We start from the raw sequence: 15,095 nt of genomic DNA, 5'->3' as shown, positions 1-15,095 counted from the left end.
AAGTAGGCATCAGCTGCCCTCCCCTTTGGGTACCTCAGTCCACGCTCTTCGTTGGGTGAATCCATTTTTCAAGGCACCATGGATATCTTTGAGCTGTGTTCAAAGGGGATAGTGACTTCTTTGCCCTCTACCTCTGCTCAGGCATCCCTACAGCCCATTCTTCTCCTACACAGGGGCAGATTGTACTTCTTATTACTGACTCTGTGATAAGCTAATTCATTTCCATATGATCAACCGCCAGAAAAAGGGAGTTCCACTGGAATACGTCTGTTCAAGTTTCTAAAAATCAGTTCATCAGTGGTTTTGAGAATTTGCTGTGTGCAGAACACTGTACATATGGCTTTGGAGCATACAATTCAGTTGGTAGACATCACCACTCCCCTTATAGTCTAGGAGGAGTTAGGAAATCCCATTCTGTCATGCAGGGCTACCATCCAGCATTTACAAATTCTTAGGCAGGACTCAGGAAAAGAGCCTAGTGATGGCAGGTAAATAATTAGAATTTCTTCCATATTTGTTAAGAACTTACTATGTGCCAAGAACTGGGGTAGATACAAACAAATCGGGTTGGACACACTCCCTGTCCCATGTGGGGTTCACAGTCTCATTCCCCATTTTACAGATGAGGTAACTGAGGCCCAGGGAAGTGAAGTGACTTGTCCAAGGTCACATAACAGACACGAGGCAAAGCCGGGGACAGATCCATTTCCTTCTGACTCCCAGGCCCGTGCTCTATCCACTAAGCTATAATGCTCCTCAGGGAGGTAATGGCTTAGTAACAGCACAGAGGAAGTGGGAGATCTGAGCTTCAGTAAGAGTCCAGATAGATTACAAATTCTAAAGTTTGGGAAACTATGACCCAAGTCAAAATAACCCTAAATAATTGGAATAGGCATCAGGATCTCACCTGGTTTATTGTGACTTTAACCATCTCCAGTAACAGCAAGGCACCTTCCGGGCATAGCCCGTACGTGTGGACATTGTCTGTGTGGTGGTTCTGCAGTAGCCACTGTAACTTGCAATCCAGATTGGCCTGGAAGAAAGAGGAGAGATCGTTAAAGGCATCTTATACAGCTCACACAATGGGAAGGCATTCTTAGAAGCTGCTTTCAAACTTCTGAGGGGCAACCGTGATATTGCCCCCATAGCGATGGTTCCTGATGGTGGATGTCCACAGGGCAAGATCTGGTCACAATTCTTTGCCAAGGTCTGCACATGGCTGGTGAGGGGTTATTTTGCTTTCTGCAGGCCAAAGTTCCAGTTAACCCACTTACCTTTGACACGGAGGGTAGAAGGTTTTCCCTGAGAGTCTGCTCTTGTGGGTAGGCACTCCAATGGAATAAATAATAATGATAGTAATAATATTTGTGGTATTTGTTAAGCACTTATTATGTGCCAGGGACTGTACTAAGCACGGGGTTGGGTACAAGCAAATCAGGTTGCTCACAGTCCCTTTCCCACGTTGGGGGTCACAGCCTCAATTCCTATTTTACAGATGAGGTAACTGAGACACTAAGAAGTTGAGTGACTTGCCCAAGGTCACACAGCAGACAAGTGGCAGAGCTGGGATCAGAAGCCAGTTCCCTCTGACTCTCAGGCCGGTGTTCTATCCATTAGGCCATGCTGCTTCTCAAAGCTTCTCAAGGAAGGATGACCTCAGATACTTTCAAGGGGTTCAGGTCCATATTGAGTCAAGCCTCAGACCAAACTGCCCCATCATCCTTACAGAAGAGTCATTCAATCGCTTGGTTTTTATTGAGCGCTTCCTGTGTACAGAGCACTGTACTAAGCACTTGGGAGAGTACACTGCAAGAGAGAATATAGATTCCCTCCCTACGAGAAGCTCACTGTCTAGAGTGTGCAGAATGCTCCCGAGAAACCCTTCCCATCCTTCCAAATCCTCAGAGCTGGGGCCAGATCTGGCCTAAAGTTGGTATTTGTTAAGCGCTTACTATGTGCCGAGCACTGTTCTAAGCGCTGGGGTAGACACAAGGGAATCAGGTTGTCCCACGTGGGGCTCACAGTCTTAATCCCCATTTTACAGATGAGGTAACTGAGGCACCGAGAAGTTAAGTGACTTGCCCAAAGTCACACAGCTGACAAATGGCCGAGCCGGGATTTGAACCCATGACCTCTGACTCCAAAGCCCATGCTCTTTCCACTGAGCCACGCTGTTCCTGGTTGGTCAGAGAGGAAACCAAGGGCCACATACAGTCTCACCATCTTTGGCATGAGAATATCTGAAACACAAGCTCCAGACATGATTTTTCATACTCATTCTGGTGCTTAAAGACCAGCATGAGCCATAGGGAACTTGGTCAATTGGAAGTAGAGGAAAAATGATCATAATAATTACAGTAATTTCAGGGAACACGTCTACCAACACGGTTATATTTGAGTTTCCCAAGGGCTTAGTACAGTGCTCTGTCCACAATAAGTACTCAGTAAATATGGTTGACTTGTGAAGCTCTTACTATGTGCCAAGCAAAGTGCTAAGTGCTGGATTAGATACAACACAAGCAGATCAAACAGAATTCTTCTTCCTTATGGAGTTCACAGTCCAAAGGGGAGGGAGAACAAGTATTTAATCCCCCTTTTGGATGAGGAAAATAAGGCACAGAGAAGTTAAATGACTTGTCCACAGTCACACAGCAGATAAGTGGCAAACTGAGATTAGAACCCAAGTCTCCGGACTCCCAAAATAGTGTTTTCTTTTCGCTAGCCATGCTGTTTCCCCTTGGGATCTGGGGTTTCTGTAGAAATGAAACTTTGGGGTCAAAGTTTAACTAGAAGGACTTATCCCTCTCTTTCTCCTTTAGCATCCTAAGCAATTGATCGATTAATTGATGGTGTTTATTGGGTGCTTACTGTGTGCAGAAGACTATGCTAATGGGTTCAGAGAGTATGATGTAACAGAGTTGGTAAACCAAGGGAATTGTGACAACTCACTGAGGGCAGGGAATGTGTCTATATTTGTATTCTCCCAAGTGCTTAGTACCATGCTCTGCACACAGTAAGTGTTCAATAAAGCAGCATGGCTTAGTGGAAAGAGCAAGGGCTTGGGAGTCAGAGGTCATGTGTTCTAATCCTGACTCCGCCACTTCATTCATTCAATTGTATTTATTGAGCATTTACTGTGTGCAGAGCACTGTACTAAGCACTTGGAAAGTACAATTCAGCAATAGATAGGGACAATCCCTACCCAACAATGGGCTCAAAGTCTAGCCACTTGTTAACAGTGTGACTTTGGGCAAGTCACTTAACTTCTCTGTGCCTCAGTTACCTCATCTGTAAAATGGGGGTTAAGACTATGAGCCCCACTTGCGACAACCTGCTAACCTTGCATCTCCCCCAGCACTTAGAACAGTACTTGGCACGTAGTAAACTCTTAACAAATACCATCATTATAAATAAATACGCTTCAATGAATCAATAAATGAATGTCATAATCCCAGCTTTCCGAGATACTCACTTCAGTTTCTCCGGGGATTTCAGTCAGCGGGGTCTGCAGGAACAAGCCGGACACAAGAAAGTAGACTTCGGGAATATTGATATGATGAGCCAAAAACATGTGCAGCGGTCGGAACCCAGAAATCAGGCAGGAGCCGGGATCAGCCAGCGGACACCGACTTTTTATATTATCTGTCGACCAGCAGAGATAATAGAGAGAGGCATCAGAATCAGTCAGCGGGTTTACAACTAGTAATCAATCAATCAGGCAAGCAGTGGTGTTTATTGAGCACTTACTGTGTGTAGAACACTGTTCTAAGCTCTCGGGAAAGTACAATATGATTAAGTTAGTAGACGCACTCCCTGCCCTCAAGAAGCTTATGGTCTATTATCGATGATATATTACCCTCAAGGACGTGTTGCATTCGATACAGTCAGTGCTGAGGAAAGTAGAGTCTGGCATATAGTAAGCGCTATATCATTTAAAACAAACAAACAAAAAAAAAGAGTGCCAGAGCAAAGAGTTATACAACCCGTGAGATTTCAACACCGTGAACGGATGAGGATGACGATGATGATGATCTTCTAGACTGTGAGCCCACTGTTGGGTAGGGATTGTGTCTATTTGTTGCCGAACTGTACTTTCCAAGAGCTTAGTAGAGTGCTCTGCATGCAGTAAGAGCTCAATAAATACAACTGAATGAATGAATGATTGAGTCTCCCATAAAGAAGGACAGATAAGGACAGGATCAAGAACCAGAGGAAAGACATTAATAATAATAATAATAATAATGGTGGTACTTGTTAAGCGCTTACTATGGGCAAAGCACTGTTCTAAGTGCAGGGGGGATACAAGGTGATCAGGATGTCCTACGTGGGGCTCACAGTCTTAATCCCCATTTTCCATATTTTGTCTGGTGCAAGTAGTTATTCATTACACACACCTTCATCCCAGCCTGTCATGTTCCCACCGGGGCCTGGGAGCCAGAGGACCTGGATTCTAATCCCAGCTCCTCCACTTGCCAGCTATGTGGCCTTGGGCAAATCACTTAAATTCTCTGTGCCTCAGTAATGGATAGAGCACAGGCCTGGGAATCAGAGGGTCATGGGTTCTAATTCTGGCTTTGTCACTTGTCTGCTATGAGACTTTGGACAAATCACTTCACTTCTCCGTGCCTCAGTCACCTCATCTAGAAAATGGGGATTGAGACTGTGAGCCCCATGTAAGACAGGGACCGTATCCAACCCAATTTGCTTGTACCCACCCCAGCGTTTAGTACAGTGCCTGGCACATAGTAAGCTCTTAGCAAATACAATAATAATAATAATAATGATTAATATTATTAATTAATTTAGGCTGTGAGCTCTATGTGGGACAAGGACTTTATCTAACCTGATCAACTTGTTTCTCCCCATTGCTTAGAATAGTGCTCGACATATAATAAGCAGTTAACCCACACCATAAAAAAAGCTATTGGGCACACAGGAGTATACTACAGTGCAATTTCACATGCAAAATTGATTTAAGGCCCAAATGCCCTAGAACGTCAAAGTAGCATGAGTTGGTCAGGCTGATTACTGTCGCTTGCCACCCATGGAAGCGACTCTTCAATTATCAATCAATCATATTTATTGCTTACATTATGCAGAGCACTAAGTCAATCACATTTACTGAGTGCTTACTGTATGCAGAGTACTGTACTGACACTTGGGAGAGTACAATATAACAAAGTAATAGACACATTCCCAGCCCACAGTGAGCTTACCGTCTAGAAGGGGACATGGACATTAATATAAATAAATAAATTACATAAATGTACCTAAGTGCTGTTAGGCTGAGGGAGTGGTGAATAAAGGGAGTGAATAAAGACAGAAGGGAGTGTGAGAAGAGGAAATGAGGGTTTAGTCAAGGAAGGCCTCTTGGAGGAGACGTGTCGTTGGTACTCATTGAATGTGGGGAGAGTAATTGTTTGTCAGATATGAAGAAGGAGGGTATTCCAGTCCAAACATAGAATGTGCGTGAGAAGTCGGCAGTGACATAAACAAGATGGAGGTACAGTGAGAAGGTAAGCCTTAGAGGAGCAAAGTGTGCGGGCTGGGTTGTATTAGCAGAGTAGCGAGGTGAGTTAGGAGGGGACAAGGAGATTGAGTGCTTCAAAGCCAATGGTGAGGAGTTACTGTACTGATCGCTTGGGAGCATACGATATAACAGACATATTCCCTGCCCACAATGGGCTTACAGTCTAGAGGACCGTAATCAAGTATACATGATATCAATCAGTGATATTTACTGAACACAAAACACTGTGCCTTGGCAGAGGACGATATATTAGAGTCTGTAGCTGGCTTCCCCTGCCTTTGAGGAGCTAAACCGACCGGTGGATTCTTCAGTCTGTAACCTGTCCCACAGAAAGGCCTATCCTCAGCAGGCTCCAGCTAATAACCGATTCATCTTTGGACCCCCTCTCTCCCTCATTGGGGTGAAGTGGGAGTCGGACTTTGTGGGAGGGGAATTATGTAAGTAAATGGCTCATCAAACTTTCAGTGGATACAATATAACACGGTCTGTTTGGTAAATTAAGTCCTTATTGATAAGCACAAATATGGAAACATAAAAATGGGGAAAAGGGAGACATACCCATCAAGATATCCACTCCCGCGGCGCTGTTCCCCACCCATGACCCAGCAGACATCCCATCCTTAAACCTGGCACGTAACGCCGGGTTATACAAAAAACACAACAGTAGCTTCATTCCAAGAACGATGGTAGTTGGGTTCAGATGACTCTGTATGAATAACAGGAACCAGTCGGGCCCCAGGGTCAGAAACGTTTCTTCCTGTGGCCTGTGAGGGAGTTAATAATTATTAATACCGGTAAAAGGATTGTTATGTTTAAACATTTATGTATCCCCCAAATTGTGCAAAGACTTTTGCATATGCATCTAGATGTGGATATTGACCTGAATGATTAAGAAGTCATCACCAATGCTGAAATTCATGTGTATGTGTGGATGTGCGCGTGCGCACGAGAGATTTATTCATTAATTCAATCGTATTTATTAAGCGCTACTGTGTGCAAATCACTATACTAAGCATTTGGGCGAGTACAATATAACAACAAACAGGCTCATTCCTTGTGAGAGAGAAAGAGCATCTGAAAAGACCATTGTAGGACCACAGTTCTGACCACACTGTGCTTTTAGAACAGTCCCCAGGGTTTAGAACAGTGCTTGGCACATAGTAAGCGCTTAACAAATAGCACTGTTATTATCATTATTACACAGAAGCTGTGTTCTCTTTTGCTGTGAGCTCCCTGTGGAACAGGGAAAGTGTCTACCAACTCTTGTTACGCAGTCTTCTTTTTGGCACACTGCTGTTGAGGGAGATATTTAAATGAAACAGTGTGATCTAGTGGATAGAGCACAGGTCTTGGAGGCAGAAGGACCTGGCTTCTAATCCCGGCTCTGCCACTTGCCTGCTGTGTAACTTTGGATAAGTCACTTCACTTTTCTGGGCCTCAGTTACCTCATCTTTAAAATGGGGATTAAGACTGAGAGCCTCACATGGGACAGGGACTGTGTTCAACCTGATTAGCTGGCCTGAGTATGAAAGCTGATGCTAGCCTCTAGTCTGTGAACTCCCTGTGGGCAGGGATTGTCACTCTTTTTTTGTGTTGTACTTTCCCAAGTGTTTAGCACAGTGCTCTGCACACAGTAAGCACTTAATATGAATGAATTAATTGAATGAATGAATTGTATTGCTTTGAACCCTCTTCATCTCCAGTTGGTTGAAGCACCTGAGAATAGCAGGCTGGATTCTCTGTATACCTTTAATAAAAATAATAATTACGGTATTTGTTAAGCACTTACTATGTGCCAGGTACTGTACTGGCTAGATACAAGGTAATCAGGTTGTCCCCCATGGGGCTCACAGTCTTAATCCACATTTTACAGTTGAGGTAACTGAGGCACAGAGAGGTTAAGTGCCCTGCCCAAGGTCACACAGCACAGAAGTGGTGGAGCCAGGATTAGAATCCACCTCTTCTGACTTCCAAGCCCGTGATCTTTCCACTAGGCCCCATTGCAACCCAACTCAGTTGCTCTCAACTAATTAAGTGAGCCCAACTGCCCTCCACCATGGCTGTGGAACTCTGGGCCTGCTCCTAGCCCACTCTGTGCGACAGCCAGGCTGTCTCCCCGAGAACCGGTCCTGCCTCCCTTCTTCATCATCAAGGAGACCCCATTCCTACCTGCTTTTCTCCACCACGGCGGGAAAGAAAACACACTGCAGCAACAGGCCTCCTTAAAACGTCAGGGAGGCTAACAGCCGTCGCTGTGGCTTTGGATATGCCGTGGACTCTGAATCATGGGGAACCTGAAATTCTGCTCCTCCAGCCACAACCCTCTACTCACTTTCATTTGTCTTCTTTATATTGTGTATTTGTCCTTGTCTCTTATGCCATTTTAGCTTGTCTCTTATGCTGATGTGTCTGTCTCCAGTCCTCTCCTCCACCTTCATTCATAGATTATGAGCTCCTTGAGGAACAGGGTCTTTAATTCCCACTTGCTTGCTCTTTTCCAGCACTTCTTACTGTACTCTGTCCACAGTAATCACTTAATAAATAGTAATATTATCAATCAACCAATTGCATTTGAGCACTTACTGTGTGCAGAGTACCATACTAAGTGTTTGGTAGTGTACAATCTAATGGATTGGGTAGACTCATTCCCTGCCCACAGTGAGCTTACACTCTAGAGCAGGAGACAGATATTAATACAAATGAATACATTAGATATGCACATAGGTGCTGTGGGGCTGAGGGAGAGGTGGATTATTATTATTAATATTATCAAGTGTCATCGAGTCATTGCCGATTCATAGCGACTCCATGGATAGACTTTCTCCAGAACGTTCTGTCCTCTGCCATAATCCACAATCTTTTTAATGGTTCTTCCATTATCGTTGTTACGGTCTCTCACCGTCTAGCTGCCGGGCTGCCTCTTCTACGTTTTCCCTGGACTTTTCCTAGCATTAGTGTCCTTTCCGGAGGATTAGTCTTCCTGATTATGTGCCCAAAATATGCTAATCTGAGTCATTTGGACTTCCAAAGACCACTTTGGTTTAATTTGCTCCAAAATCCACTTGTTTGTTTGAGAGGTGGATAAAAGGTGCAAATTACTATAGAATCTTTATATCAATAATCTCATTTCATCCTCACAACATCCCTTTGAGATAAGAATCTACACTGCTAATACTCCCATTTTACAGAAGGGGAGACTGGGGCACAGAGCAGTTAACTGACTTGCCTAAGGCCATAAAGTAGCCAAGTGGTAGCCCTTGGGGTAGAATCAGAGAAAGCAGCATGGCGTAGTGGATAGAGCATGAGCTTGGGAGTCAGAAGGTCATGGGTTCCAATTCCAGCTCCACTACTTGTCTGTTGTTTAACCCTGGGCAAGTCACTTCACTTCTCTGTGCCTCAGGTACCTAGTCTGCAAAATGGGGGTTAAGACTGTGAGCCCCATGTGGGAAGGACTGTATCCAACCTGATTTGCTTGTATCTACCTCAGCACTTAATACAGTGCCTGGCACATAGTACGGGCTTAGCAAATACCATAATTAATTATTATTATTATTGTTTTTTATCAACCACCAGGCCCATGATCTCTCCACTGGACAATCTTGCCTTTCAGAATAGATTATTGACTACAATATGCAAATATATATACAACATATTTACATATAACCAAATATACACAGCTTATATAGATGCATAAATATACACAGATGTACATGCATGCACTAAAGTCCTTTTTTCAACAAAATATCAGTAACAAAATATGGTCTAGACACTCCAATTGAAATAAACCCAAATGGGATCCAAATAACTAACACTCGAACACTGAAAAAAAAATAGGGCATCAATTTTCACCTTAGATGATGGACTGTAACACTTAATGCTTTGAAAGTGAATTTTAAAATGGAGGAGGTCAGAGAGTCAACAGTGCCCCAGGCTTCGAGAGAGACTCACTACTTTATCCAATAAGAACATCTGTAGCCCTGCTGCTCAAACAGAGGAAATCAAATCTCACTCCCCAAGCTGCAGGCTGGGGTTTCCCCCTTTGGATAAAATTGACAATTGATTAGGAGCAATGTGGGAGGCTTGTTTTTCTTCTCTCCTTGTTGTCTCAAGTAAAGGTCACTGCAGAAAATGGAATCTGGACTGATGTCCCTGAGGAGCTGCCAGTTGTCCTAAGGTAAGCAAAAGGGGTTGGAGGGAGGCAAGGAAAAGTTGGAGGAAGAATCTTTTATTCCATAAAGTGGTGTACACATGTTCTTGGTGGATGTCTATTCCAGAAAATCATCCAGATAGTTCAGTCTCCTTAAAGCCTTGATGGCTCTAGACTGGAAGCTCGTTAATGACACAGGAAGTAATAAATATGATTAATAATACGATTATTTTTATTATTGATAATTTTTTTGGTATCTGTTAAGCACTTACTATGTGCCAGGCACTGTACTAAATGCTGGGGCAAATCTGGTTGGATACACCAAGTGCTTAATACAGTGCTCTGCACACAGTAAGCACTCAATAAATATGATTGAATGAATGAATACAGTCTCTGTCTGCCTGTCCCACCCGCGGCGCTCACAGTCTTAACCCCTATTTTACAGACTAGGTATCTGAGGTGCAGAGAAGTAAAGTGACTTGCCCAGGGTTATACAGCAGACAAGGGGCAAAGCTGGGATTAGAACCCGGGTCCTTCTGACTCCCAGGCCCTTGCTCTATTCATTAGGCCGTGATGCTTCTCACTGTGGGCAGGGAATGTGTTTAACAACTCTGATATATCGTACTCTCCCAAGCACTTAGTATAGTGCTCTGCACACAAGTGCTCAGTAAATACCATTGATTGGTCTCAACGCTCTGTTTGGGCTGAGTTATGAATTGAAGTATTCCTAGCAATTCTCTGTCCATGTCAGAATTTCTGAGGGCAGATCAACCTCAAATTCTTGGGGTGCTGGTTGGGCCACTCGAGCTAGAAACAAAATATGGGGAAGTGATTCCAAAGTGTGCGTGATTTTGTGAAGGACAAGGTTTTAAATCTGCTCCGTCTGCGGATCAGCCATGTTTCCAATCCCTGTGAATGGGGCTACTTACCCTGAAGACAGATGAAGATTACTGGAGCAGATTACATCGAGCAGCATCTCAAGTAACTGGTTTCTTAGCCAGATTGTTCTTCCAGATGTTTGGCTGATGGCTAAGAAAATCAAAATGAGAAAAATCTAAAGTCAAGAGGCAACACATCCTTCAGTGAGCTTCCCTGTCCATTGGGCATTTAGCTGTCCAAAATAAGGGAGATTTGCTGATATCATTGATATGTTTGATATCTTTGACTCGGCTCTCTCGTTCACCCCACACATCCAATCCGTCACCAAAACCTGCCGGTCTCACTTTTATAATATTGCCAAGATCTCCCCTTTCCTCTCCACCCAAACGGCTATCTTACTGCTACGGGCTCTCGTAATATCCCGGCTAGATTATTGTCTCAGCCTGCTCTCTGATCTCCCTTCCTCCTCTCTCACCCCGCTCCAGTCTATTCTTCACTCCGCTGCCCAGTTCATCTTCCTGCAGAAACACTCTGGGCATGTCACTCCCCTTCTTAAAAACCTCCAGTGGTTGCCTATCGACCTCCGCACAAAACAGAAACTTCTCACTCTAGGCTTAAAGGCTCTCCATCCCCTTGCCCCCTCCTACCTCTCCTCCCTTCTCTCTTTCTACCGCCCACCCCGCACGCTCCGCTCCTCTGCCGCCCACCTCCTCACCATCCCCGTTCTCGCCTATCCCGTCGTCGACCCCCGGGCCACGTCCTCCGGCGGTCCCGGAACGCCCTCCCTCCTCACCTCCACCAAACTAATTCTCTTCCCCTCTTCAAAACTCTACTTAAAGCTCACCTGCTCCGAGAGGCCTTCCCAGACTGAGCTCCCCTTTTTCCTCTGCTCCCTCTACCCCCCCTTCACCTCTCTGCAGCTAAACCCTCTTTTCTTGCCTTTCCCTCTGCTCCTCCCCCTCTCCCTTCCCCTCCCCTCAGCACTGTGCTCGTCCAGTCAACTGTATGTATCTTCATTACCCTATTTATTTTGTTATTGAGATATACATCACCTAGATTCTATTTATTTGCTATTGTCTTAATGAGATGTTCATCCCCTTGATTCTATTTATTGCTATTGTTCTTGTCTGTCTGCCTCCCCCGATTAGACTGTAAGCCCATCAAAGGGCAGGGCCTGTCTCTATCTGTTACATTCCAAGCGTTTAGTAAAGTGCTCTGCACATAGTAAGCGCTCAATAAATACTATTGAATGAATGAATGAATGATATTCAGCAAGTTTCAATCTTTGATTCTGGTATCCAATTCAATATCCCGGAAATAGAAATTGCATTAGCATAGGTGTTCTCGCATCCCTGAATGAATTGAGACACCAAAATCATACAGGTGATGGTCATGGGAACTCCCGTTTCCAGTCCATTTTCAAGACTAGAAAGATAGTGGCTAGCTCCTCCACATCTTCAAGGGGCATCAACCAGCTAATGGTTGGCGGGGAAGGTATCTAAGCAACTCTTTGTACTGTATTCGTTCAATTGTATTTACTGAATGCTTAGTGTGTGCAAAGCAGTATACTGTGCTCCTGGGAGAATCTTGCCTTGTCTTATGCCATCTAGTCCTTTCCAATCTATAGTGATACCGCAGACGCATCTCTCCCAGAACACCCCGCTCTCCACCTGCAATCATTCTGGTAGTGGATACATAGAATTTTCTTGGTAAAAATCTGGAAGTGGTTTACCACTGCTTCCTTCCACGCAGTAAACAAGTCTCCATCCTTGACTCTCCCCCATACCGCTGCTACCCAGCACGGGTGAGTTTTGACTTGTAGCAGATTGTCTTCCACTCGCTAGCCACTGCCCAAGCTAGGAATAGAATGGGTAGGCCTCTGATTGACTCTCCCTCCCGTAGCCGAGACCGGTAGTGTACCGGAAACTCTAGGTGCAACACTGAGAGGGGTGCTTGGCGAGAGTACAGTATAAAAATAAAGAGACACATTCCCTGCCCACAATAAGTTTTCAGTCTAGAGGGGGACACTGACATCAATATGAATAAATTAGAGATATACACATAAGTATAAATATGTACTCTCCCAAACATTTAGTACCGTGCTCTACACGCAATAAGCGCTTCATAAATACAATTGATTGATTGTGACTGGAAGGGAGTTTAAGTTGTATCGGTCAAACAGGCTAGAAAACAAGGAGAATTTCTCAGCTGTAGAGAGTCAGGAGAACTTCCTTACCAGGGAGCTTCAGTAGAGTAGGTGTTTAGCTGCCAAGGGGAGCTTAAGAAAATGTTCCCAGGAATTAAGGGGATGGATTAGATGACCTTTGCCAATTCGCTGAACTTCTCACACCTATACAGATGCTGAATAACCTCAGATAACCAAAATTGCCAGAATAGTTGACATCTCTTTGCCCTGACATTTTTCCTCTAAAATTGTGACAATGTCTCTAGAGTTTTTGTGAAAGACTGTATTAGTAAAGCACTTGGAAATCCTCAGATGCAAAGACTAAAAGCAGGTCAGAATGACACCTCGAGGATCTTCTTACCTTCTACTGATGGGTCTGCAATTCTATCCAAGATGATCTCTCTCTCATTCACTGAGGATGGTTTTAAAGTATATACGATAAATAATCCAATCCTTTGATGAAACAGAGGTAAAGAGGAAGGTGAGAAATGCGGGATTTTTATTGCATCATTCGAGCATTTTATTAGTGTTTTCTGCACAGTTTGAACCAAATGTAAAGACTGCTCTATGGGTGAGCAAAGATTCTACCTCATCCAAAAGCTATTGGAGGCCAGGTGCAAATGAAGCATCTAGAGGAATTACTGAGGAACGATGCTCACTATGTAGTGGGGAACAATAAAAATAAAATAAAAATGATAATTGTGGTATTTGTTAAGCGCTTGCTATGTGTTAAGCCTGCTATTAAGGGTTGGGGTAGCTATAGCATTATCAGGTCCAGCACTATCCCCATCACACCGACTAAGGGGGAAGCAAAACAGGTATTTCATCCCCATTTTACAGATGAAGGAACTGAGGCACTGAGAAGTTCAGTGACTTGTTCTGACTCTCATTCTGTGCTCTTTCCAGTAGGCCACACTGCCTCTGGAATGAAAGATGACATCTCTGAGGATTGAAGGAGAAAGTGAGAAACTATCGGATCTCTTTAGGGATAAATTCATTTGTTTATTTAGAACCGATGATCGCAATCATGGTCTGCTAGGATTTCATTCCTTCAACCAGCTAAAAGTAATTTCAAGCAATTACTGTAGGCAGAGCACTGACTCCCTAGATTCTAAGCTCCTCGGGAGTAGGAAACAAGTCTACCAACTCTGTTGTACTGCACTCTCCCAAGTGCTTAATACAGTGCTCTACATACAGTAAATGATCAATAGATTATTTTGATTGATTGACACTAAGCAATTGGTAGAGTACCAAAAAATTAGTAGACATGATTCTTGCCCTCTAAGGGTTTACAATATAACAGTGGAGTCAGACACTAAAGTAAATTATAGGGTATAAAGATACGTCATTCATTCAATAGTATTTATTGAGCGCTTACTATGTGCAGAGCACTGTACTAAGCGTTTGGAATGCACAATTCGGCAACAGATAGAGACAATCCCTCCCCAGTGACGGACTCACAGTCTAAATGGGGGAGACGGACAGCAAAGCACGACAGAACAAAACAAAAACAAGACATCATCATCAAGATAAATAGAATCAAGGAGAGATATATACCTCATTAACAAAATAAAAAGGGTAATAAATAATATATACGAATGGGCAAATGAGCACAGTGCTGAGGGGAGAGGAAGGGGAAGAGCAGAGAGTTGGGGGGAGGATGAGGGGAGAAGTGGGAAAGGGGGGCTCAGTCTGGGAAGACCTCCTGGAGGAGGTGAGCTCTCAGTAGGGCTTTGAAGAGGGGAAGAGAGTTAGCTTGGCGGAGGTGAGGAGGGAGGGCGTTCCGGGCCAGAGGTAAGAATGGGGTCAGGGGTCGACGGTGGGACAGGCAAGAACGAGGCACAGTGAGGAGGTTAGCGGCGGCAGAGGAACAGTGTCTGCGGGGTGGGCTGGAGAAGGAGAGAAGGGAGGTGAGGTAGGAGGGACCGAGGGGATGGAGAGCTTTGACGCTAAGAGTGAGGAGTTTTTGTTTCGTGTGGAGGTTGATAGGCAACTACTGGAGGTTTCTGAGGAGGGGAGTGACATGCCCAGAGTGTTTCTGTAGGAAGTTGATCTGTGCAGCAGAATGAAGAATACCCTGGAGTTGGGAGAGAGAGGAAGAAGGAAGATCTGAGAGGAGGCTGACACAGTAATCCAGTCGGGATATTATGAGAGCTTGTACCAGCACGATAGCAGTTTGGATGCAGGGGAAAGGGTGGATCTTGGCGATTCACGGGGCAGAAAGGAAGGATCCGAGTGTGTAAGTGACTTGAAAGTGCTGAATCAATCAATCAGTCGATGCTATTTATTGAGTGTTTTATGGAGGGCACTATATTAAGTGCTTGGGGGAGTACAATATAATAGCATTGGTAAGT

The 15,095-nt window shown here is 44.3% G+C and overlaps 1 protein-coding gene across 3 annotated transcripts in view; it reads right to left on the bottom strand.

The window, feature by feature from the left end:
• Nucleotides 1-15,095, bottom strand: part of WDFY4 (WDFY family member 4) — a 404,782-nt gene that overhangs the window by 271,819 nt on the left and 117,868 nt on the right. For all 3 annotated transcript variants that reach the window (XM_029060697.2, XM_029060700.2, XM_029060698.2), the window contains exons 27-31: nt 13,103-13,194; nt 10,607-10,706; nt 6,089-6,294; nt 3,473-3,642; nt 908-1,033 (exon numbers count right to left, since the gene is read on the bottom strand). In XM_029060697.2, the coding sequence (XP_028916530.1) occupies nt 908-1,033; nt 3,473-3,642; nt 6,089-6,294; nt 10,607-10,706; nt 13,103-13,194 (694 nt within the window). The remainder of the gene's footprint in view (nt 1-907; nt 1,034-3,472; nt 3,643-6,088; nt 6,295-10,606; nt 10,707-13,102; nt 13,195-15,095) is intronic.

This window comes from Ornithorhynchus anatinus, chromosome 3 (assembly GCF_004115215.2).
Source record: "Ornithorhynchus anatinus isolate Pmale09 chromosome 3, mOrnAna1.pri.v4, whole genome shotgun sequence".
NCBI lineage: Eukaryota > Metazoa > Chordata > Mammalia > Monotremata > Ornithorhynchidae > Ornithorhynchus > Ornithorhynchus anatinus.
The sequence above is the reverse complement of the archived record's forward strand: the minus strand, read 5'-3'. Positions and strand labels throughout refer to the sequence as shown.